Genomic DNA, 26,152 nt, shown 5'->3' with positions numbered 1-26,152 from the left:
TAGTTACAGAAATTTCCGAAGGCCAGCAACACCAAAGGTTGAGCAGAACAAATATTTGTTTTTGATAAAGATCCAGAGTGGAAAACAGAAATTGGGCAATGTTCGAAACCTTTCATAGATGGGGACATTCTGTTAGGCTGTTAGTTATTTTTTTCACATTGTTCGATTCAGTTCAAGTAATATATGTTATTTATTTTACATTATTTTAACATAAACGTGGCGTAATTTGCAGAATGTAAAGGCATGAAGAAATGTCCTAATAAAAAGGCAGAAATTGAGCATAGCATTGTAGATCTTACCATATAAAGTCACAGCATGTATAATATCTCTACGTGGGAAGTTAATCATTCTGAGGAAAAATGCAATCTTTATCGGTGATAAATAAAGGTGAATAAAAATGAATCTCAAATCAATTAGACGATTTGTGCATGATACATTTCAACCTCACATTGTGTTTGATGTGATGCAGAGATAGTAACACATATATAAATCTCTGCTTACCTGCAGTGCTATCACACGTGTTACCATTATTTGTTAGTGGGAGGTAACATCTACAGTTATATTATGTTCTATATGAGGTAGGGGAAATTGTCAAACTATGAGGCCATATAGATATAACATTGCGCAGATCTCCCTCATTAAACAGTTGTAGCAGCTCACTGTATACTAATGGTGTTAGAGCCACCTCTATTATTACCAGTAGCACATTCCCCGTTAGGCCCGGGCCTAGGGCGGCAACATTTTGAGCAGAAAAAATGTCCGCCCCGATATACTTTTGCTGCTCTCTCGGCCCTATTGGACCCAATGGGAAGTCATTTTATCTGTTGCGGTCGGCTCTTTACCTGCCGCCCTCCACCTCCTGAGCCGCAGCGGATGTCACCAAGGTGACGGCACGGCGTCTCGTTGCCATGGCAATGCGACGTCACAGCATCAAATGACGACATGACGTTACGTTACCATGGCAACATGATGCCGTGTGACGTCTGCGGCGTCATTGGACGCTGCTGTTCAGGAGGAGGAGGGGGCGGCAACAACAGCTAAGTGCAGTGAATTTTGAAACCCGCTGCTGATTATTACCATGATTTAGTGAATAAGACCCTCTGTATCTCTGCATTCCTTTATTTTAATTCCATTTTTTAACCTTAGCAACATATACATTACAGCTGTGTTCACTGCTTGACTGAGTATTATACACCATGAAGTATATGTCTGGCTGGATCCTTTATTTTGTGATGTGTCAACCGTCAAGGAAATCATTTCAGCTGTGAAACCAATGGGAATTAAACGTATTAATGAACCCAATATGTTTATCAGTAACAATATGCCACACAGTGCAAAGTACTCACAATCCATACTAGCACAGCTGTTCTTCAGCTAAGTCTCCAACATTAAGATTATGTAATGATACTTAAATGTATGAAGCTCAGCCCCATACTCATTAATCATATGCACTAAATGTTTAGTTAATGGCGAACGTTAAGGGAATTCTAATGATTGTTGTGACATGCCAATTCTTACACCCAGTACAAAAACACTTCTGATAGTGTCAGTAATACAAATGTTTACATGCATGCTGTATACCACATCTTCCTCCTCTTCATAATTATCACATATTATAACTGCTGACAAAATAATCACTGTAAAAAACAAAGACATTTCAGGAAATACCTGAACAAGTTAAACCACTTTTACACTCAGATTGGCTTCTCCAATTCCATTAGGATACTCTGCTACATATGCTATTAATCTTCTGTGGCCCTTGTTATACCCCTGTCACCTCCTTATGTCACATTGCCCGTGCACAGGAAGGAAAAAAGCTGCTGCATTTTACTCCCAATGTGGTATAGAGGGAATGAACTTTGCCTGTTTGAACCAACCTCGCACTGATGAGATTCAAAGGGTCGAAACGGCTGTCTGTGAGTAGGTTTGCAGGCCATGCACTTCTTTAACCCAGACTGTGCTGAAAGCTGTGTAATCATCAGCCATAAACCTGCAGGGCTCAATGTTAAAATAGACAAGAAACAAAACGGTGACACTGTCAGTGCTCATTTGCATGTCATTACCCAGAATCCCTAGCTGCAGTGGAAGCATTGTATGCTAAGAGATAATGGGGAAAGGCAGGTCTGTGGACTTGTCTGAGACGTGTGAAAGTGCTCACAAGTGCTATTTTTATTTCCTATTAGTACCCAATCCCCATGCAGTTTAATGAGGATGGTTGAATATATCACTTTTGCCGTAATCGGGGAGGCCTTGCAGATGTGAAGAAAGCATTTGTTTTTCATAGGGGAGGTTCAGCTCAAAATGTGATGATCTATTTCCAACATCTCAGACAGGTCTGTTAATCTGAGTCCAATGACATAATAAAACAAAACAAAGAACTATGAGCACTCCATGAGTTCAGATAAACTGCATTGCTTGTTAGAGAGGTGCAAACCTTTAGTTAGCAAACAGTATCATTTGCTGTAGTTTACAAACTTGTTTGCCCCCCCCCAAATTGGCATGGTTCGCCAAGAACATTGGCAAGATCACATGACTTTGGATTTCTCTTAATAAAATTTGACCAAGAATGATAGCGAAAAGGGCGAAATTTCCCTTTTGCCAAATTTCTTTAAATGAAACTGGAGAAAATTGTGACAAATTTATAACACAAGCGGGGACATTTGAAGCAAATTAAGTTCAGCGAAAAATGTACAAACTGGAATGTGACCTGTTTTCACGTCTCCGTTCCTCCCTGTGCAATTTAGCCAGAACTGTGCAGTCACAACAACATCAAATTGAGGCTTTACCTTGACATTTGTAATTATAAAGTTGATCTTCAAAGGAATGGTTTCACTAAGTGAGGTTGAGCAAAATACATGTGCCATAATTCTGCTTGTTTTTAAAGGGTAATGAAGGGGTTCTCAACTCCAGTCCTCAAGACCACCCAACAGGTCAGGATATCCCTGCTTCAGCACAGGTGGCTCAATAAGATTGGATTGCCGCATTAAAACACAATAACATAACCTTAAACCATGTTCACTCAAATATGACATAGCGGTAACTATAATGGGTGATAATGACATGCAAATTATATGCAAATGGGCCAATTAAGGTTAACGCAAGGACTTAACATTGTTATTTAAGTTATATCTAAACGTGGCGTTACACCCATCCGGACACTGAAATAGGGATTTTGTGGTGTCTGGTGCCACAGTTAAGGATTACTTAGCCATCATTTATATAACATAGCATTATTTCCATCTACTCTCGCAAAAGCCCTACTTCAGGGTCTGGATAGGGGTAATACCAAGGCTGGCATTAAGTCATGTTATTGGAAGATAACACAATGTTATGCTACAATAACATGACTTTAAGCTAAAGCAAATGTTTTTGCATAGCTCTGAGAATACTACAGTATGTTAACTAGGAAACGTAACGTCCATTTCTGTTTTAGGGAACGTCACATTATACGCTCTGATTTAACCGTGTTTTGGTAAATCGGAGAAGGAGCTGAGTACAGACACTGACTCTCTAGGCAATGACACTGAGTTTGAAGCAGGGGAACCTGGTTCAATTCCTGGTATGAGCTCCATGTGACCTTGGGCAAGTCACTTTATCTTCCTGTGCCTCAGGCACCAATAACACAGATTGTAAACTCATCTGGGCAGGGATTGTGTCTAGGGTTGCCAGGTGGGTTCTCCAAAAATACTGGACACAATGGTGGAAGGTGCGACACGCTCGACCCACACACACCTCTCACCAATCCATGTTGTTTCCTCCTCTCCTTGGCCCCACTCCCAGGGTCCTGACACCACCTCCTGATTGGCTGCATTACCCAGCAGCAGCCAATCAGGATGGAGTAAGCTTCCCAGTCTCCTAGCAACAGCCCTGCTCTCGCCCTGCTCGGAGAAATCCTCGGCCCCAAGCCAGAGAGGACCGGACACATACTTGTGTGTACAAATACAGGACAGTCCGGTTCAATACTGGACATCTGGCAACCCTACCTTTGTCTGTAAAAATTCCGTGCACTACACTGTAATTGTACTTTGAGTACCATTGGGAGAAAGGCGCTATATGAAATAAAGTTATTATTTGTGGATTTAGCATATACTATAGAATTAAATCACTTGAGCAACTGCTTAGTCCTTTGTTCATTGTAAAGCACTGACATCAAAATTATTCCAATACAATGTAACTTGAGTTTTACTTTAGATATTCAGGCAGGGCCGGCAATGGGAGGAGAGCCGGGACAAGTGTCTGTGGCTGTGGGGGGGCCAACTTCTGCATTCTGCTGCTGGTCCGCTGGTTGCCACCGTCAGTCCCCGGCTCTTCCCAGCTGCTGCCTCTTGCCACGCTGTCCTCTCTCATGCCGGAAGCTGAGCTTAACTTCCGGGTGCACACATCTTCCAGTGAGCGGGAGAGAGAGGACGGCGTGAGAAGAGGCAGCAGCTGGGGAGAGCCGGGAGTCGAGGCCCGGCGGCGGCAAACAGAAGCTAGGCCCAGAAGTCTGTACGCTGGAAGCTGGGTGCACCCAGAAGCCAGGCTCAGTTTTTGGTGCACACTGGCGGGAGAGAGAGTATAGCACAGCAGTGACAGGCCCGGCGTGGGAAGAAGCAGCAGCTGGGGAGAGAGAGTACAGCACAGCAGTGACAGGCCCGGCGTGGGAAGAAGCAGCAGCTGGGGAGAGAGAGTACAGCACAGCAGTGACAGGCCCGGCGTGGGAAGAAGCAGCAGCTGGGGAGAGAGAGTACAGCACAGCAGTGACAGGCCCGGCGTGGGAAGAAGCAGCAGCTGGGGAGAGAGAGTACAGCACAGCAGTGACAGTCCCGGCGTGGGAAGAAGCAGCAGCTGGGGAGAGCCGGGGCCCGACGGCGGCAACCAGGTAAGTGGTAATTGTATTTTTGGGTCTGGGAGGGTGGAGGGGTTGTGTTTGTGTGTGTGTGGGCGAGGGGGTAATTGTATATACTGTGTGGGTAATTGTGTATATGTGTGTGGGTAATTGTGTATATGTGTGTGGGTAATTGTGTATATGTGTGTGGGTAATTGTATATATGTGTGTGGGTAATTGTATTTGAGGGGTTGTGGTAATTGTATTTGGTGGTTGGTGGGGATAATTGTATCTGGCGGTAGTAGTGTTTTTATCTAGTTCGAGGGTGTTTGCATCTGGGGGGTGTGTGATGGTATTTGTATTGGGAGGGGGTATTGTGTGTGTATTGTGGAGGTTGTATGTGGGAGTGGGAATTGTATGTGTATTGGGGGGAATTATGTGTGTGACCAGGGGAGGAGCAGGAAATGTGTGAGGAACGGGATGGGGGAGACTGAGTGGAAGAGCGAGATACAGAAGAGAAAGATAAATACAGGTGTGAAAGGAAAGGGCTCACAAGGCCACCAACACGGGGGGGGGGGGGGGGCGTGGAGCCAACATGTAGGAGTGCGTCCCTAACATGGGGGGGGTATCGATATAGGGGTGGGGCTCAGGCCAAACATGATAGGAATGCACCAAATATATTACTTCTTAGAGCTCCAAAAGGATAGCACCACCAACAAGAGAGACACAGCAATGAGCAGAAACAAAACACAACACAGATGGTAGGAGGAATATTAAATATATCAAATGCAAAGGAAACAAGAATGTTCATATCTGGATTACCAGTGATGGGAGGGGAGATGGGCACAATACCATGCCAATATGGCAATACATTCCCTTTTCAATGTTGTTTTCCAATAGCCTGACTTAAATAACAGTAACTCTATCTGTGGCATCTATCTTAGATGGAAATGGGGACTGTCACTTTTTAGGATTCCTGGAAGTAAACATTTTTAGAATCCATTATGAGAAAAACCGCAGATGTCTTCAATCCTACAAACCCATCCTTTAATATCTCTTTGAACTTAAATATACAACGTGACACAACATATTTAATTTAACAGTGATTAAAATATTATTATTATTTTCAATATTTTTGATTTTCTCCCCCTCTTTACTGGCTTTCTCAGTCCTTATCATATAGATGTCCACCGTTCGTTTCTCTGACGCATTGTTAAATGATGCGTTCAGGTGCCTTCAGCACGAGAGGTAAGGTTCGGAATGATCTTATGAAGACTTAGCCATGTCTTCATCTCCATGTCTTCTCATAACTTCTCTTGGAACTACCTTCTTTATGTAGTTTTTACCATTCAGATTTTTAAATGGGAACTTTTCCTTTGAATTCTGTGTTTTTTTCTCCTGTTTAAGCTGAAAATGAACCTGGAAGTAACAGACAATATTTCTCAGTCTATAGTATTATACAATGTGCAAATGTTATCATTTATGCTTCTAGATTTAACCAGACGAGCATACAATGGGCAACTCCTGTGTATTTCTTAGAGGCCTTCAACAATTTAAATTGCTACATATTGTAATAAATGCCAGGAAATGCAATCTCTCCCAATTTGTAAATTGATTTACTTTTACAGAATTGGAACGAGGGGGGGGGGGGGGGTTCGGTGGAACTGAAACACGCTATCTTGGGACCCCTTGGTTCTCAGGAAACATGCAGGTTTAGTTAACTGTTTACTTCCTGAATTTTCAAAGATGTCGCTCGCCAATGGAAAGTGACAAAATGAACCATTGCAGCTTCGTATTGATCTGCGGAATGCGTGGGGTTTAGTGAGTAGGCAGGAATGCTGCTTGAAGTTGAATGTGCCCTAATTAGATGTCCATAATCATACTGTATCTTTCTTAGCAATATTGTCCCTCAATGCTGAAGTACTAATTATGCTGTGAGTTACATTGTAACTGTATAATAAATCACACTCTTCAGGGGAACAGCGCTTATCATCCTAAATAATGCGTGACAATGTAAAACTGTATTAAAAAGGGGATATGATACAATGCAGGAAAAGCTCCTCAGCGTGGCCAAGTTGCATAACGGTAAAGTCAATGTACAGTGGGAAAATGTGATTGAGCTCCCGATGTTACTTACGTGACTAATTGCCGAGTCATTTTATTGTGTGACTGGAACTAGAACCTTAGATTGTAAGGGCTTTCCGTCAGGGATCAGTTGTGCCTGCAAAATCCCTTATGTGCTCATACAGCTGTCTGTACACTGATAAAGCTGTCACATATATATTTTTTCACTTTCAGTAATGTAGTCAATAGTTTTGAAGGGAAAAATGCAATCAGCCACCTAAAAACTGCTGCATTTCTGTTTTCTCCCTCACTTTACATCCATGCACCTTTAATCACTGTATATTCACTAGCTGACTGGGGCCAGACAGCTTTGTGATTTCCCTGTATGAGCTAAAAAGGGAAAGTTTTGTTAATGCCAGGAAAGTTTTCAGAGCTATATATAATCAGGGTCTTCTATAAAATAATCATCATTTCTAGAAGTCAGTTGTGTACTTCCAACTCAGATGGAAACCCCACGTTTGAAATGATTGCTACTGAACTAGATCCATTTTCTGCCATCAATGTGTTTTGTGAAATGCATTTTATGCCGCTCTGCATTGTAGGAACAGGGTTACAAGTATTCTGTACAACTTACCACTGTAGGTGCTGCAGGGCTAACAGTTACTGTCAAGCTCTGTGCATAGTAGCCTTCTGCCGATGCAGTTACAATGTACGTATCAGGCAACAACAGCCTGAAATAATCGCCACCTTCACCTATAAGAAAAAAAAAATAACATCCTCACTGTTTGATATTTCGTGATCTGGGGTTTTTGATCTGAGCAGAGGCTTCTGTTTGCCCAATGTCTCAAGTTTCCAATAAATAAAGCTCCAACGCTCCATATAACACAGAGTGTTGACTTGCAGAAAGATTACATTCTTATCAGGAACTTACCCGAGGTAACGTCGTGGCTAATACCGCTGACTGAAATAACCGCGTTGGGTAATCCATTATTATTCTCATCAGTTACTATTCCTTTTATACCTTGATGAACCTAGATAGTTGAAAAAAAAAAAAAGAAGATGAGTTCTCTCCTGGTGTTACTTACCTACATTGATACATTTAAATACACATCAACTGGGTAGTGTTCGGTAATATATTGCCTAATGCAGAAATAACCAACTCCAGTCCTCATTAGCTACCAACAGGTCAGGTTTTCAGGATACCCCTTCTTCAGATGTAAGAGGAGGGAGAAAAGACGGAGCACTAAATCCACTGCTAGCTTGTAAAAAATACAGAGGTGCGTTCCCACGATAAAAAAATGAAGTTTAATGGATCAAAAACCAACAAACAAGACAATACACCTACGCGTTTCAGGCTATAAGCCCTTTATGAAGGTGCTCATTTCCCCCCAGTTTATTAGGATGTTTTATTAGTGCTGGACACGGGCGGGTGTTTGTTATCCTTACCTCATTGCTACGTGGGATTCCATTTTCCAGCTATACTGTATCTCCTCTTGGGAGCACTTGTCCTAGCCTTATCATTCACATTGGAGGGTTACTTTGCTTTACAAGCTGAGACACTGCCAGCTGCTTTTTGTTTTTAGAGCAACCATACAACAATTTTCTATCTATCCCTGCTTCAGCACAGGTGGATCAATCAGTGTCTCAGTCGTTCACTGAACCACTGATTAAGCCACCTGGGCTGAAGCAGGGACATCCTTAAAAGGTGCCCTGTTGGTGGCCCTTGGGGACTGGAGCTGGCCACTCTAGCCCCATATGATTTATGTTTTCAATTATATATATATTTCATAACAGCAACTTTATTCTGAATAATGTCTACTCTTCCAAGTAAAAAAAGGTTTTAATTTGTAACTGTGGGAAGTTATTAAGAAAAGCCATGAAATTAAATGCATAGTTAATTAGACCATACAGGGTAAAATATTTAAGTATTTAAATATTTCAGTATGAGAATACGTTTGTGATTGACTATGCAGGATCCCTATGAGCCTTTTCATTGTGTAATAATTACATTAGAAGAACTCCACCCCATGATGTCCAGTGTTCAGTAGCAGCTGTAATAGAGTAAGGCAGAGCTCATACACTCCGCTTGCTTGCGAGAGTGCGAGCACTTACCGTGCCACGTGGCTGTAGCACAAGTGATCCCAGCTCATAGTGTTGGCGGTGATGGGGGGGCATGGCTATGACGTCACAGAGCTGGTTCGCCATGATTGGCTGAACCGCTCACGGGGCGCGGCTGTGATGCGCCGCCGCTTTCAAAACGCGGTTGCGCCATGTCATGGGAACGCATGCACGCACTAGGAGCGGCCTCGAAGGGATCCTGCAATTTGTTCTTGGCGCATCCGCACGCAAGCACCATCGCACTCAGTATGATCCCAGCCTAGCGGAAGGGTTCATGCTGCTTGCGATTTTGCTACATGTTTTTTTGGTTTGTTACCTGAGTCAGTGGGAAAGGGGGCGGGGGGGGGGGGGGGCTCTGATGTGCCATGATGAATGTCCCGATGGATCTTGCACCAGTTAACTAACCACACTTTTATACAGACTGTACGGAGCTGTCCACAGTCCGTACAATGTGTGAAAACTACCAATTGACAAACATGCACATGTTACTGTGTGAGGCATCTATGGACAGTAGAGATTGTACTATTAAATGAATGTGTGACTGAGCATGGTCTGTTCAAAGTTTGCTAGCCAACAGCCTATGAAATGTGAGGTTGGACAGGCAACAAAGTCTGTACTGTATGAAGTTAATAGGGCTTGAGTAAGTTTGGAGCATGATGTATAGTTTAGTGTTTTTTAATCTTACTTTATCAATTTCCCTTCTGTAGCAGCCCTTGTTTTCAGTTGTATATTTTACAGGCATATCCACAAACAGAACTATTTTAGTGAATGTTATTACATTTACTGGAAAACTCGCAGTCTGCTTGTTTGTGTCTTTGGTTTAATAGTAATACATGGAGCTGATCAAATGCACACGTACAGATGAATGGAACAGTATGGGTCACATCCAGAATCAGCAGCGAAGGCCATTCACTAATTCAAAATATGCTAAAAATCACTAGTATTCATTCAAACTATGTAAATGTGTTAAATCTCATCTGTTTAAAGAAATAATTAGTTGGCAACATGTAAACCATAAAAATATTTGAAATGCAGCATTTCACTTGTCACGCCCCCCTGGCTCCTATCAATAGGCTCCCGCTTAAAGCTCCATTGAAGTGAATGAAGACGTAACCCTGCCAGTTGGCTGGTGTGGTGTTAGCCCAATCAGAACATTCTTTTTAAATGTAATCTAGTAACAAGTTGTTGTCATGTTGTGATAGGAGGGTGTCCTGTTCCTCTTTCATCGGCTTCTTCTCTCTGGCTGATTTGTAAATGTGTTACCTCTTCAATGTATGCAATCAGAGCTTCACGGTTACCAAACCACTCCCTCTCCAACTCCTCCTGCCGCGGAAACTTGTTACAGCTCAGCTCCAAAGTAATCTCAAAGCAGTTTGTATAGAGGTAGTTAAAGTCCTGCATTCCTGCCGTGACAACAATAAAGATAGGAAACAAAGTTAGGAACGATTGACATTCATTGACCAGGGTAATGTAAAACCTTTTTAAACCTATTTCTTAATGTATTCTGGTGTCCGTAACTCCATTGATGCTTTTCAGAAACAAAAATTCAAATCTGGCTCTGAATAAATTGAATGAAGTGGTTATATCTCTCTTTCACTCATATATTTCGGGGTTCGGAATCCGCAAACGGATTCGGATTTCTGAGAATCTGAACCTGCGGATCTTCAGTGATAGGAAGAAAAACAATCTGCTTTTGTTTTCAGACTGATTCGCAGAAATCCGCGACTGAAAGGAACTTGCAAATTTGTGGCGGATTCAAATATGTCTACACAGTTGTTCTTTCCAACACATTATGGATATTTAGTCACCTGAACCGCGGCGTCATTTGATGTCAAGTCTCCATGGTAACGGGTGTCATTTGATGCCACGTTGCCATGGCGACGCGTGAACAAGAAGCTGGTAAGTAAATTTACAGAGGCCTCGCGCTCTTGGCGCAGGGCATCTGTAACCGCCGAGCAGCCCGCGCCCCACCAAATAAAGTTTTGCGCCCCCCCTGGGGGTCGCACCGCCCAGTTTGCGCACCGCTGTTTTATAATACTCAGTAAGACCCACCAAGTTTTTGTAAATAGCCTTTTAGCCATGATTTGACCACTAAATATTGTATCATAACTAGAGATGTTATGTTACCTGCTCTGTAACAACACTACAAACCAACTTGTGAAAACCACCTACTTGAAAATAAAGGGTGTCAGGCAGGGAAAGTAGTTTGTATGCACACATTTAATGGTTTCTTTCCCATTTTTATAGATGCTGACTCCTGATTCAAGCAAGTGATGATCTTTAATCCCAGTTGCACTGCAGACATTCACTAACACTCACTCATACAAATGATGCACACACAATACACACACACTAAGACACTAATACACAAAGGCCCGGAGACACATATATATATATATATATATATATATATATATATATATATATATATATATAATATATTATATATATATATATATATATATATATATATATATATATATATATATATATATATATATATATATATAAAAATAAAAAATAAATAGACGATACCGTTCTGTGGCTTTATAAAACCCTGGCTGTGCTCAAAGCTGTGACCATGCAGCAAGCTTAAGCCTATAGGGAACCATGTTAAAAATGGTTTTTGAAGCAAAAAGTGGCACTGTGTGCTCATTTGCATGTCATTTCCCAGAATCCCTTGCTGCAGTGGAAGTGCTGTGTGCTGGGTGATAATGGGGAAAGGCGGGGTTGCATACCTGCCTAAGACATGCAGATGAGCATACCGTTGTATTTACATTTGCATATTTGCTTTGCTGTGGAGGGTTTTTGTCACTTTTTTTACTCACCATAACTTAATTCAGTATTATGGTTGGCCCATCCTTTAGCTTCTTTGCATACCCAGTTAATCAACCCCACACTGATGAGACCCATTAATGTCGAAACAGCTGTCTGTGGGTGGTTTTCTGGGTATGAACCTTAACCCTGGCTGTGCTCAAAGATGTGACCATGCAGCAAGCTTAAGCCTATAGGGAACCATGTTAAAAATGGTTTTTGAAGCAAAAAGTGGCACTGTGTACTCATTTGCATGTCATTTCCCAGAATCCCTTGCTGTAGTGGAAGTGCTGTGTGCTGGGTGATAATGGGGAAAGGCGGGGTTGCAGACCTGTCTAAGACATGCAGATGAGCATACAGTTGTATTTACATTTGCATATTTGCTTTGCTGTGGAGGGTTTTTGTCACTTTTTTTACTCACCATAACTTAACTCAGTATTATGGTTGGCCCATCCTTTAGCTTCTTTGCATACCCAGTTAATCAACCCCACACTGATGAGACCCATTAAGGTCGAAACAGCTGTCTGTGGGTGGTTTTCTGGGTATGCACCTTAACCCTGGCTGTGCTCAAAGCTGTGACCATGCAGCAAGCTTAAGCCTATAGGGAACCATGTTAAAAATGGTTTTTGAAGCAAAAAGTGGCACTGTGTGCTCATTTGCATGTCATTTCCCAGAATCCCTTGCTGCAGTGGAAGTGCTGTGTGCTGGGTGATAATGGGGAAAGGCGGGGTTGCAGACCTGCCTAAGACATGCAGATGAGCATACAGTTGTATTTACATTTATTTATATATATATATATATATAGTGCAGAATAAATGAGTTCTTCAGTATTCGGTGATACCTTTTTTATTGGACTAACAATTTATGTCATAGGACAAGCTTTCGAGAGTTATCCTCTATTCTTCAGGTATACTGGTATATCAGTATTGCTTGACCTGAAGAAGAGAGGATAACTCTCGAAAGCTTGTCCTATGACATAAATTGTTAGTCCAATAAAAAAGGTATCACCGAATACTGAAGAACTCATTTATTCTGCACTATCGCAACTGGACTAACACGGCTATTTTCTGCTTTATATATATATATGTATATATAGATAGATAGATAGATAGATAGATAGATAGATAGATAGATATATGGATTCACCGACTGAGTTGAATAGCTTCATCAAAACCGCATTCATGGCAAAAAAACACTATTTTTTAATATCTTGAAGTCTATTCTCTCTGCTCTGAAAACGTTAATACTATTAATGCTTTTTAAAACGCATTAAAATAAATTGTCGTTAATTAAATTATGCTAAATATGCTAAAAATATTGGAGTTAAGTGAATAAGCCCCATTGTTTATGAGAATATTTTGGTACCTCCAGGCTCACGGTACATTAAAGTAATTGTAATAAATGGTACCCCTTGTAATAATCTCAGTTACAATCTTAGGAATTTGGCTTTGTTTAGCCTACAGTAATCTTCAAACAACGTACTATTTGTTATACTCAGGTTAATGCTTGCAGTAAGAGGGCTAACACCACCTAAAGTCATTTATATAATATCACTCCTTTTTTTGCTTGATGGAAATTAAATTATCTTCCCTCCTTCTACTGCAGCCTGCTGGTCTTTCTACCACAGGCGGGAACAAGTATATATATTGAAATGGTCACTGTTAAGTCCCTTTTACCAAAGTATCGAATAAGCGTTAAACAACCTTTTCTGGCAGAGGAACTTTTATTTATTTTTTAGTTGTTTTATATTGTCTGATCACATTCATAAATCTGTATGAAAGTGAACCTTTTTTAAGGTGATTTAGATTATTTAGGTGTATTTTGGTTGTTTGCTGTGCATTTAATAGTAGTGAGAGAGCAGAGCACTGCCAAAATGATGAGGAGGGCTTTGATGCAAAAAAGATGAATTTATTTATTAGGCATAATAGCCAAAAAAGAGCAGACACACTAGATTAAAAAACTCTGACGCGTTTCCCGCCGTGGAGGCGCTTTATCAAAGAGTACTACTGCTCCATGGAAGTCGGGTTAAATAATGGTCAGAGGCTAATGCACGCCCACAATGAGGTCAGCGTTAAATGGTATAAGCTGAAGAGTATGAGTAATCAAATGAATCCTCCGCCCTGTAAAATCTACCCCCAGGAGAGCGTCCAAAGCCTCTGAGCATCACCAAGTCCAATGGAGCTTAACAATAAACAACAATTAACAGATTAACCAATCATCAAAGTGGAAGACTAATATCCCAACCAGACAATATCCCACGCTCTCCTGGGGGTAGATTTTACAGGGCGGAGGATTCATTTGATTACTCATACTCTTCAGCTTATACCATTTAACGCTGACCTCATTGTGGGCGTGCATTAGCCTCTGACCATTATTTAACCCGACTTCCATGGAGCAGTAGTACTCTTTGATAAAGCGCCTCCACGGCGGGAAACGCGTCAGAGTTTTTTAATCTAGTGTGTCTGCTCTTTTTTGGCTATTATGCCTAATAAATAAATTCATCTTTTTTGCATCAAAGCCCTCCTCATCATTTTGGCAGTGCTCTGCTCTCTCACTACTATTCTTTGACTTTCCTGCATTGTAGCACGCATCGGCACTTCCTACACGGAGCAGCTGATCCATTCGAGAGGATTTCTTTCACTAGCTGCATGTGTCTCAGTCATTGCCAGTGTGCAGCCGATAACCCCTTCCCTCACCTGCTCCGGGAGATTCCAGCATTGACGGACCCTACTTGGAGGCTCTGAGTGTGTCGTCCTCCCCACCAACAGCCGCCACCTACCCCCCTGCAGCAACGGACCGGTTCATCAGGAGTTTTCCAGCAGGCACCCGGTCAGACGGCCAGAGACTCTGCTTGCAGGACTCCATTACACCTGTCAGTCTCCTTCACCGGGTTTGCCGCACGTTCAGCTGAGGAGTTCCATACCAGCTATCTCCTCCTTCCAGGGGGGGTGTGTACCATCGGCGTGGGGAAATCGTCTCCAACGGCTCCAAACAGGTGAGGCGGGGGTATTCAGGCACGCACATACCATCGGCACATTAATGGAGACACCCTCACCGTTTATCTACTCAGTTTTGGTTCTTTATTATGTGCTTATTTGTCTTTAACTGCCTGGCATATTTGTAGCACCACCAGGGGTTCACCCCCAATTTTTTCTCACATTTGCTGTGCATTTAGTTGAAACACAATCATTAAAACAGCCACCCTCATATTTGTTAGAAAAGTGTGTTCTGACGCAATGCTCCATTTCCCAGATCAGGCTACGGCGCTCTGTATGTTAAAACAGTTTCTCAGGATGTTCAATTTACGCTACTACAGACATGGAGAGACTCAGAATGTGCTACATCTCATTATAAATGTATAATCTCTGCAAAATGTAACTCCTCTCAGAGGGCGATTTCCCACAAGCCTAAATCTGCAATTTGAGGTGGGCGGCAATTTTTGTATGTGTCTGTTGAGAGGGGGTCTTACCTTCTCAGGAGTCGCCCCCCTCCTGCAGTGGCGCATTGTCATGGCGACTGGACGTCAAATGACGACGCGTTGCCATGACAACGCTGTGTCACATGCCGCTGTGACATCATGACGCCGCTACGCTACAAGTGGTGGGCCGCCCACTCTGTCAGCGTGAGCCCATGGGCGACAAAAGGATAAATCCGTCACTGACTCCTCTGCAGCACCTCCTACGGACACTCCCTTAGTTGCAAGATGGGGCAGACAGGATCAAAAGGTCCCGTTTGTGCCCAAATTGCCTTGATACATGGACCCCTTGGTCTCCATAGCACGTACAGCAATACATATCATGAATGTTCCTGATGGTCCAATAAAAACTTATCACAACTTGATCCTTTGAAGTCCTTTTCCTAAATACCGCAGAGTGCTGAATATTAAGGAAGTAACAAAATATAAAATGCAGCTGCCTGACAAGCGCTTATCTGCATGTTAGGTTCAGCCATAACCAAGCCATTTCTTTCATAATTAAATGTACATTAATAAGCATTTGAAATGTATATGTTTGGTCAGATTAAGGGGACTAAGTGATACTGCGCGGTACGAGTATCACAGCTCGCAAGCTCATTGCTCTGATAATACTTGCCTTCTATGTATTAAGAGGTGAGCGTGAGCTGACATGAGATTTTTTTCTGCTGGAATGTGGAATATTTATTAAAAGTATCTTCACTGCTTTAGAATTTGCAACAAAGAAAAAGAAAAAGGCAGAGCACAGCCAGCAATAATAGGAGGAGGCTCACACAGAAAAATACAAAATGTATATTTATAGGATCATAATTGACTCCCTAGAGCAGCGGTGCGCAAACTGAGGGGCACGCCGCCCGGGGGTGGGGGGGGGGGGGGGGCGTGAAATTTTTCTTGGTGGTTCATGTGACGTCACGGTTGTCACAGTAATGTGATGTCACACGACCCTTCGACGTCATTTTACGCCGCGCGAGGTAAGGCGGGTGGGGAGGGCGCACCACCGGACCAGCACAGGCAGAGGGGGCGCAGCATAAAACGTTTGCATGCCCCTGCCCTAGAGCATATTAACGCACCTACGTGCTTCGGGCTGGAAGCCCTTTATCAAGGTGTGTCACACTTTGATAAAGGCTTCCAGCCTGAAACACGTAGGTGCGTTAATATGCTCTAGGGCAGGCCTGCACAACTCATGTTTACTATTCAGTTTGGAGACATATAATGTACCCTTATGTAACACTGGCAGCACTAGGTACTAGTCCCCTGTTCCCCTGTTATGGGATGCTGATATTTTGCAATATCCATATGGAGCCCATTTGCGGAGTTCTTAGTACAATATAAGGACACTGTTAATCTTTGTAGCCCTAGTCCTCTACTCTCTATAGCTTTAGAATTTGGCATATTCTGAGCTAAAAAATAGACTTACGCCACCTTTCACGTGACCTAGAAAAGTAACGCAAGCCGCACATTCCTTAATACATAGACCAGCGCCAATATGCGAATGTAACCCTGCCCTTAACTCCTCAATCCCTTGTGTCGCTGCAGATGACGCCCAAAATTGCAATAAAATAACGACTTTGCCCGGAATTTGACCTTTAATACAGAGCCCTTGGTGTGTCTTTCTATAAAGTATGAAGTCATTAAAGTGCATGTTCACAACCGTTACTGGCTTTCACACTTTAGTAAATAAACCCTATACAGTGTAATGTTCATTGCAGTCCTAGAAAGGAGACTTGTGTATTTTACCAAAACACCATCTACCATGTGAAATGTTAGCGCTCACCCTTAGACAGGGAATACCAAGATGCTCCATTGGTGATTCCATCGGGAAAGTAATCTCCACAATTCCATCCGTGGTGCATCCAACTGTGCCCTTGAGAATATGCCTTTGCAAGCTGCAGTGAGATACATGGAGACAATGAGACACAGCAGAATAGAGGGTTCACCCATTCGTTAAAGGCTGCAAAACTGGAGTCAAATCAGTGCTCAAAATCTGCGCCAGTATTATTACAGAAAAATATATAATTGCTTGTAATTGGATTTTATGTATTTGATTAATCTGGCGCTGATTTTTGCTCTTATTTTGTCCCCGCAGTTTTGCTGGGAGACCTTAATAAGTACACCCCTTAAAGTGAATGTTTATTATGGGAATGTTTATTATGGGGGAATTAGGTAGATCCTTCCCTTTTACCATCTCCTAACTTAAAATACCCTTCCTACTTTGGCAACCTCTGGGCTCAAAGTATAACTTAAAATATATATATATACTGTATATATCCTTCTCCTTTTCTTGCACTTTCTAAAATGTGCTTCTTCTATCAGGTCTGTTCTCAATTGGAGTTTCCATGTAATGGTATCCTGATCTGCACTATTCCCATTCAAGTCAATGGGAGTTTACAGTGATAGGTCACTTTGGGGCTTATTGAATCAACCCTTATGTATATCCCATAGTTTCCTCATAGAACGGATACAAGCCTTTGCTGTGAGCGTGACAGAGTTCTCTTTTTATTAAATTCATTCTCAGTAGCTGTTTGTCTTGGACTTGCTAAACCAACCTGTCATGTATCCTGTAAAACCATTACCCTGAAAAAAAACAACTATTTGAAAATTCAAGCTAGAAATAAAGTAGACCCAGTATTTCTATATAAACCTGCTGCCTTTAGGAGGTTTTCTGTGCATTACCCTGTGGTTGAAGGACACAAAGGACCATGTGTTTCTGCTAATCCAAGGCCTCCCCAAAATCCTTCTTCAGATATCTCCCGGAGATACTGTATAAGGCTACTTTCCCTGCTAATTATTCCAGTAGAACACAGATTGTACCTTATGTTCCAAGATAATATGCAAGACAATGAGAAAGAGTATTACAGCTAACAAAAGTCCCAGAAAGTTAATACCAAAATACACTCAAGTCATGCAGTAAATAAACAATAAAATGAATAGGGGCTGAGTTCAGATCTCTACGTGAGCTCAAGAAGGTTTGCGCCAATGATAGTATTTATGATCTCACAGGCCTAATTAGATTGTAAGCTCTCCGGGGCAGGGACTCCTTGTCACGTATTTGTATTATTTGTTATTTATATTGATTGTCAAGTGTACTACTGCTGTGAAGCGCTATGTACATTAATTGCGCTATATAAATAATGATATACATTCATACATAAATACATACACATAAATACATAAGCATATTGTATGTTTTTCATGTTAGAAAAGACTATATATTGTGAATAATTGACTATACATTTTTAATTGACTTCTTGGATTCAATCAAAATTAGATCTTTTTTGTAGCCTTCATCAACATTTGAAATATTGCACCACAACCAAAGTACAACCAGTAGGAATTATGCTAAAAATGAAAAATAATACTGCACAGTATGTTATTAATTGTCATTGGAAAGCGCACTGCACATGTAAGAAGACACCCATTACCTTTTTAAAGAGCTTGTCATCAGGTGTAGCGGTATAGGCGGTGCGGCGATATCCTCTAGTCCTTAGCTCCTTGGATTTATCATAGGGATAATTAGCTACAACAGCTCCGCCATGTAGGTTTGCAGAGAGGACAAAATTGTAATTTTTCATCCACTGAATCGTAGCCAAGGTCTCTGGCTCCACCTGTTCCAAATGAATTGTGCCGAAGAAAATTATGTGTATTAAAGTTTCTTAGATCAGCATACTGCAAACTCTCCCCGATTATCGCTTAGCATGCAATGCTTCCACTGCAGCCAGGGATTCTGGGTAATGACATGCAAATGAGCACATCATGTCACCTTTTGCTTCATGTCCATTTTAACATGGACCCCTATAAGCATCTGCCTGCCGCATTACACAGCTTTTCGGCACAACCTGGGCTAAAGAATTGCATAGCCAGTAACCCTGCTCACAGATCAGCATATAAGCCTTATTCTGTATCGTGATAGGGTGCACTCTTTTATTTAAAAACAGACGATAATGGAGCAAAAAAGGAAACAGATTTCTGAAGCTGACATATTTTCAATGGTTACAGTGGAAATTACAAAGTCAAATAACTTTTCGCTGTTGCATATTAGTAAGACCAAACGTAGCATCCTTCTATATGGTGGTGTCCCTGAATGGTGATTTGGGTAGTTCTTAGGTTTATGGTGATTTAATTTTTACCAGGTAAGATTAGATTCAGTAATAGAGATTTTATACTGTTTACAAAGAGACCCATTTTGGATACATCTTATAAAAAGCCAGCATCCATTGGGGTTTACTGATCATACAGATCTGAAAGCTAAATGTTGATTGTTTAATCTTATTGATATCTATATGTATCTGTATATTTTAGTTTTTTTGCATATTATTGTAATAAAATGTATGCATTGTAATATTGTGACGTGTTATGAATTATTATTTGTATACAAAATATATCCCAAAAATGGTATATACACATTGTTACATAGTTACATCGTAGTTACATAGTAGGAGGTTGAAAAAAGACATGCGTCCATCAAGTTCAACCTACAGTATGCTAAATTTAGATGACAGATACTTTATCCTATATCCGTACTTACAGTATATTGATCCAGAGGAAGGCAAATAAAAAACCCCAGTGAAATATCATCCAATGATATCTCATAAGGGGAAAAATAAATTCCTTCCTGACTCCAAGAATTGGCAATCAGATAACTCCCTGGATCAACATCCTTCCCATGTTTACTTATTTGGTATATCCCTGTATACCTTCCATTTCTAAAAAGATGTCCAACCTTTTTTTGAACAAATCTACTGTAGCTGCCATCACAGTCTCCATGGGTAATGAATTCCACATTTTACCTGCCCTTACTGTAAATATATTGTCAAACTATTTGTATTCTTATTGTAAATGTATTTGTTAATTATTTCATAAATTCATTAAATTTAATTTAATTTCCCATATATAAAATAACATTTATTTTTTTATAATATAAATGACATTCACTTCATTTATTTCACAGTTTAATATATAGTTTAATATATTTATACATAACAATATTAATCTTTCTATTGCTATAAATTAGTACACATTTTCACATATTTAAAAACATTTATTGTATACATGTATCTTAATGTAATGTTCTCATACAACAATTGATAAATTTACATTATCACATAATTAACGCATCTATTTTTCCCATGATAAAAAACACTCATTGCACAAATGTTTAAAATGTTAATTTATTGAATAAGTATTTATTAATATACATTTTCTTAGCAGTTAATATACATACATTATAGGATAAACACATATGTATGTAACTGTACACTTATTAAAGCTGCAGACCAAGCAATATCCTACGTGTGTTTTCCCCCCCAATAAATCAGTTCTGTACTATTAGAAAATACTTTTAGCATTTTTTTTTAAAACAACTTTGAATTATATTTTTTATGTATTATAATGTAACAAGCCTTTTTTTGTTTCTATAGCAACCATTTACAAAGTCACATCCCCTTCGTCTTATGAAATAGGCTCTGGCATACCCCTAAGTGAGCCCTGCACTCTCTCTAGCAGTGCATCACATGATCTTCCCCACAGAACTTTGCATCTTTAGTCCTCTTCCGCTGCACTGACGGCCGAATCTTCGCCAATCGATCACAGGATAATGGATCGATCGGCAACTTAGCTAATTACTCAACATTGTGTGGATATTAAAGGGGAAAAAAATACAAAATTAATAAAAACGGCAGCTTGGACTGCTGCTTTAATATGTATATCGCTTTGGGATGTGTTTTCTTGAATATCTAAGCAGTATTGTAGGTTTATATAACGGTGACTGCTGAATGTTTTAATTATTCAATCATGCCATTTGGGGGATATATATATATATTAAGAGTCTGAGTGTCCCTCTGACAAAGCCCTTCAACGTGAAACGCGTCAGGGCAACTTGCAGACGTTGATTTCCGGTTTCTTCCTGATGGTGCAGCGAAGCATTTGGCGTCCTACAAGTGCTTCCAAAGACATCCACCATTCTGACTACACCGATGTACTCGGCTGTATCTCGTTATCCACATCTTCATACTTACTGAATTGTAAGTGAGGATATTACGCTATTTTAACTGTTTAATACATATACTTTAAACCAACTGTGGTGGGCTTTTCATGTCTTTTTTTCCTGTTTGGGAGTCGAGACATGCGCTGGGTATTCATATAGTGAGAAAGCTGCGCAAAGTGGTATAAAGAAGTGTACACTGCGCAGAAGTGCTACTGCTTTCATTTACCCAAGAATGACTGCTTCCTAATCTTAGAAATACTTTGTTTAAACTTGAATGAATAATTGGAGGTACTTATGGCAAAAATAGAAAAATGCATTGATTATTTGGGAAATAAATGTATAACTATTGGGAAATTAAAATTAGTTTTGGCAGAAAAACAGGAATCCTTAACCCTGCAAAATACATAGCTTCCGTCGTTTCCATTATTGTATCATCAGTTTTAAATATTGACTATTGTATTCTTACATCAGACATGCACTTTTATCTATCTATCTATCTATCTATCTATCTATCTATCTATCTATCTATCTATCTATCTATCTATCTATCTATCTATCTATCTATCTATCTATCTATCTATCACATCTATCACATCTATCTATCTCAATATCTTGTATAGCGCATACACAGAACGAACCCTACTCCTGCACTTTTAGATGCATCAAATTACAAAGACTATTATCGTCATGTATAATCATGTTCAGAATGTCCTGGGACCCACCTGGTGTTTCCAGTTGTCGGGTAAAGGCATATGATGATTGTGTCCACCGTTCTTTTCATTATAGTACATGGCAATATTGAGATCAGGGAAGTTACGGTTTAGATCCACTTCATTGAAGTTGTTTCTCCCAGTCAGGTATCCATTTGTATCTGGCCCCTGTTGAGCATGTTTGGTGGATAGATTAAAAGAAATGCTATAGTTATTTAACTTTTTTTTTTTAAAGTTGTGTTGTATATAGCAGCAGCTTAGTAGCGGCTTGACATGGGCACACATTTGACATTGAAAAAAACATTTTGGAGAAGCAAATCAAAGGAAGAATGAAGTTTAATCATGAATTCCATTCCAGTCTCTATAGGGATTTGTAGTTGATCCTTTGTGGTACTTATAATTCCAAACATCAAAAAGAATTTGTAGGTAGCACGCAAGGACAAAGAGTAAAACATAATCAGCAATATTTCATTTCTAATGTTCAGTGTTATATGATAAGATTGAAATATTCGGCATTTATGGCTACCTGGTCTGCAGCTACTTCATATCCATCTGGGTTCATGGAAGGCAGGATATGGATCCGTGTGGTCTGTATTAGTTTAGTTATCCGTTCATTGCCATTTCGGTACTCTTCACATAAGAACTCAGAGAGCTGGATGAGTAATTCTCTTCCCAGAACCTCATTGCCATGCATGTTGCCAACATACTTAAATTCTGGCTCCACTGGGGAGAAAAAAGAACCCATGTGAGTGAAGGTAGCACCTGCTGAGTTAACCTACTGTACGTAAATCTGAAAAGATGTATTCGAGATGTTATACAGGATTTGGAACTTGTTAGAATGTATTAATTGGTTCTCAAAACTAAAAATACATTGGTAAATTGTGTGGATTAACTATTCCACTTTTTGCAAATAGAAAGGACTAGACCATTCTTAGACTGAGATGCCTTTAATGGGACCAACATAAAGATGTTCAAAGATGTCACGGTAACACCAAAAAGTGATATTGAGCGGCGCTTTCACACCGCATGCAAGTGATTAATAAAGGCTAAAAATCATCCAGTGAATTGTGAACAAGTGAATAATTAAATAATAATTAAATAAGTATACAGTGTATCTTTGGGTGAATATTGCTCAAAACCTCTGGTGGGAACTTGTTTCCAACAGTGCTCCTCTGCGTTCAACTCTCCACAAATTCCAGAAGGAGCAGGATCACCCAAAATAAAGAGAAAGTATATAGTGTGCACTGTTGTGACGAGTGGTTGTATTTGTGGGATCTTGGCTCCTATAGATTTTCTACTTACAAGAAGTAGATTATATACTTACAAGATGTAGATTTGATATAATCCACTTCTTGTAAGTAAAAAATCTATTGGAGCCAAGATCCCACAAACACATCCACTTGTTACAACAGTGCACACTATATACTTTCTCTTTATTTTGGGTGATCCTGCTCCGTCTGGAATTTGTGGAGAGTTGACCAAAGATGTCACAGCACATGACCTTTTTAGAACATAGAAGACTACACCTTAAATGGCATAGATAAAATCAAACTAACATGAATGGAAAACAATTGGGATGGATAGAAAGCAAGAATTCTCATTACCAAATTGGTTTCATCAGCAATTTGTTGCTCACCTGCAGGCAAACAATGAATACAATGGCAAATTTTCTAGAGAGCAATTATTTAGCTTGGCAAATGCAAAGTGTGAAAAGCAAGCAAATAAATATCTTATCCCTCAAACAATGGTTAATTTATGTGGCATGTTCTATACATGCTATATAAATAATACTTGCTAAAGCCGTGTTGTTCAACAATTTTCACAGCAATGGGATCCCCGGGCATCCCTAAAGGGTTCCCTGCAATTTTCAGGTCATTTCAAAATAGTACCAAATACAGAAGAATTAACAAAGCACCTGATCTCAGACGCGCTATTAGAGAGGATTGGGGTTACTTACAATGTATCTTATCTCAGACGCGCTATTAGAGAGGGTTGTGGTCCCTTACCATGCATCTGATCTCACACGCGCTATTAGAGAGGGTTGGGGTTCCTTACAATGCATCTGATCTCAGGCACACTATTAGAGAGGGTTGGGGTTCCTTACAATGCATCTGATCTCAGACGCGCTATTAGCGAGGGTTGTGGTTCCTTACCATGCATCTGATCTCACACGCGCTATTGGAGAGGGTTGGGGTTCCTTACAATGCATCTGATCTCAGGCGCGCTATTAGAGAGGGTTGGGGTTCCTCAGAATCTCACAATATAATTATAGGGTTCCTTAACCCCAAAGAAAATGTAAAAAACACTGTGCTAGAGGGTGTGCTTCCCAAGTCCACAAAAGAGAGGTAGATTTGGACACATTGTCCACAATACATTGTCAACGTGTTTCAAATTTAGCCAGGTTGTGAGTTAAATGGGATAACTGAAATGTGCAAATTAACTAGGTCATAATATACCTAAGGAAAAGTAAAGATCTTCCTTTCAAGGAGCACAAGCATATAATTTAAATGAAAAGGTAAAGCGTAAAAACATCTTTCATCTCATTCCAATCTGGACCTCACATCTGTAATATACAATATACACTCTGTTCAGAAAAAAACGGGACCCCTTTTATTTTTCAGCATAGCTTGCAGAAAAATGACTACATTTTCATGAAAATTTATGAATGATTTGAGAATCTAAAAAACATTCTTTGGAATTGGTGTGAACGTGATGACCTCGTGAAGTACATAGTTACAACATGGTGTATAGCGAAGAAGATGAGCACGTTATAAAGTGCTTACATAAAATGTTACCTGATAAAGCATGGTCGCTAGGAGGACTGAAAAAATGAATTAGTAAAACAGCGCATCGTTCAGGAGTAGGAGCAGCTGGATCAGCGTGTTATCGATGACGCAATCAGACAGTGGTGGCCTCGTCATTTTGAACCCACACTTTGAACTCAAACCTTATAGTGATCATAGTGTTTCCGATTAGATTACAACAGTTTAACACATTTACGTCAAAAGCTCCTATTTCTCGTTAACATGAACCTACCGCAGTGTATCTGCTACTTGTTGACCTAACACAGTGACATCAATTTCATTAACATCAGCTGTGTCTACATGGTGCCTCTTATATAGTGTTCATCTACATAACAGATATACAATTTTGCAAATTTTCGTGGGGATTGATCAAAAATATATATAAGATATGACAAAAAACTAAAGGGGTCCCTTTTTTCCTGAACAATATATATATATATATATATATATATATATATATATATATATATATATATATATATATATATATATATATATTTATACGGAGTTTGTTCAGTATGCGGCAAACCAATGATCAATGTGTTTGCAGGTAATATTTCCATTGCAGGTAATGTTAAGGGCCGTCTCCTCTAATTAAAATGAAGAACACACACATTTTCAGCAGCAATGCCTGTGCTCAGTACTTACAGGGTTCATGAATTCCAGGGTGGTCACTGAATTCAATAACGTAGAGGTGTCTTCCCTGGTTGCTTCTTCCAATACTGTAAATCCGAGTGATGTAGGGACACTCATTTTGCACATTGTAAAGGGCTCGGACAAGGTCATCATAGCGGTGGTGGGTGAAGCTGACTGAGGCTGTCACCTCAAACAGGAGGAAAAGCTTCAGAAGAGACCACAGTCCCACTGTCCTTCTTTCAGCATTAGCTTCCATAACTGAGTTCCCATATACAAAGTAACACAGTCTCTCTTGTTCTTTCCTTTACTAGTGTGAACTGCAACCAGACTGCTCCAGTTTCACAGGCAAGTGCCAGCCCACTGCAGCCCAGTGGATGGAAGTATTTGAGGTGGACTATGTGGGAAACTTACTTTGGCAGGACTCCTCCCTCATCTAAACCACCTCAGTCCTATAGGATGTTTTAGAACTTTGAGCTGTACCATTTGTTTGTCACAAGCCCCCCTTTCATACACTACCACCCCCCCCCCCCCCCCACACCTCCTGCTCCCACACTCCACCAGGTGAGGTTTGCTGCATTCAACCACATTTCTACTCATGTCGAAATTCAAACTGACCCCAGCTCATTTATTAACTAACATGTACACAGACCCATTCAGCCAAATAACTAATTCAGTGATTTATTTATTTTTTGAAAGAGGCCCCGGTTCCCTTATTGACAATATTATATACACAAGTTATAATGA

General features: G+C 40.4%; 1 protein-coding gene across 2 annotated transcripts; it reads right to left on the bottom strand.

Moving 5' to 3' along the window:
- Positions 1 to 5,832: 5,832 nt before the first annotated feature.
- Positions 5,833 to 25,912, bottom strand: CPN1 (carboxypeptidase N subunit 1). Of its 2 annotated transcripts, none has more exons than XM_075612292.1 (9): positions 25,421 to 25,912; positions 22,495 to 22,691; positions 21,981 to 22,145; positions 18,698 to 18,880; positions 17,050 to 17,161; positions 10,253 to 10,392; positions 7,803 to 7,902; positions 7,506 to 7,624; positions 5,833 to 6,226 (listed from the first exon to the last, which is right to left on the bottom strand). In XM_075612292.1, exons 1-9 carry the CDS (start codon positions 25,662 to 25,664, stop codon positions 6,074 to 6,076), a joined length of 1,413 nt encoding a protein of 470 aa, XP_075468407.1. In that variant the 5' UTR covers positions 25,665 to 25,912; the 3' UTR covers positions 5,833 to 6,073. The 2 variants fall into 2 exon arrangements, with proteins under 2 accessions (XP_075468407.1, XP_075468408.1); XM_075612293.1 differs by having other exon boundaries at positions 21,981 to 22,136.
- Positions 25,913 to 26,152: the final 240 nt, after the last annotated feature.

Source organism: Ascaphus truei, chromosome 8, assembly GCF_040206685.1.
Source record: "Ascaphus truei isolate aAscTru1 chromosome 8, aAscTru1.hap1, whole genome shotgun sequence".
NCBI classification, from domain to species: Eukaryota; Metazoa; Chordata; class Amphibia; order Anura; family Ascaphidae; genus Ascaphus; species Ascaphus truei.
Note: the sequence above shows the minus strand (reverse complement) of the source record. Positions and strands in the feature narration are given on the sequence as shown.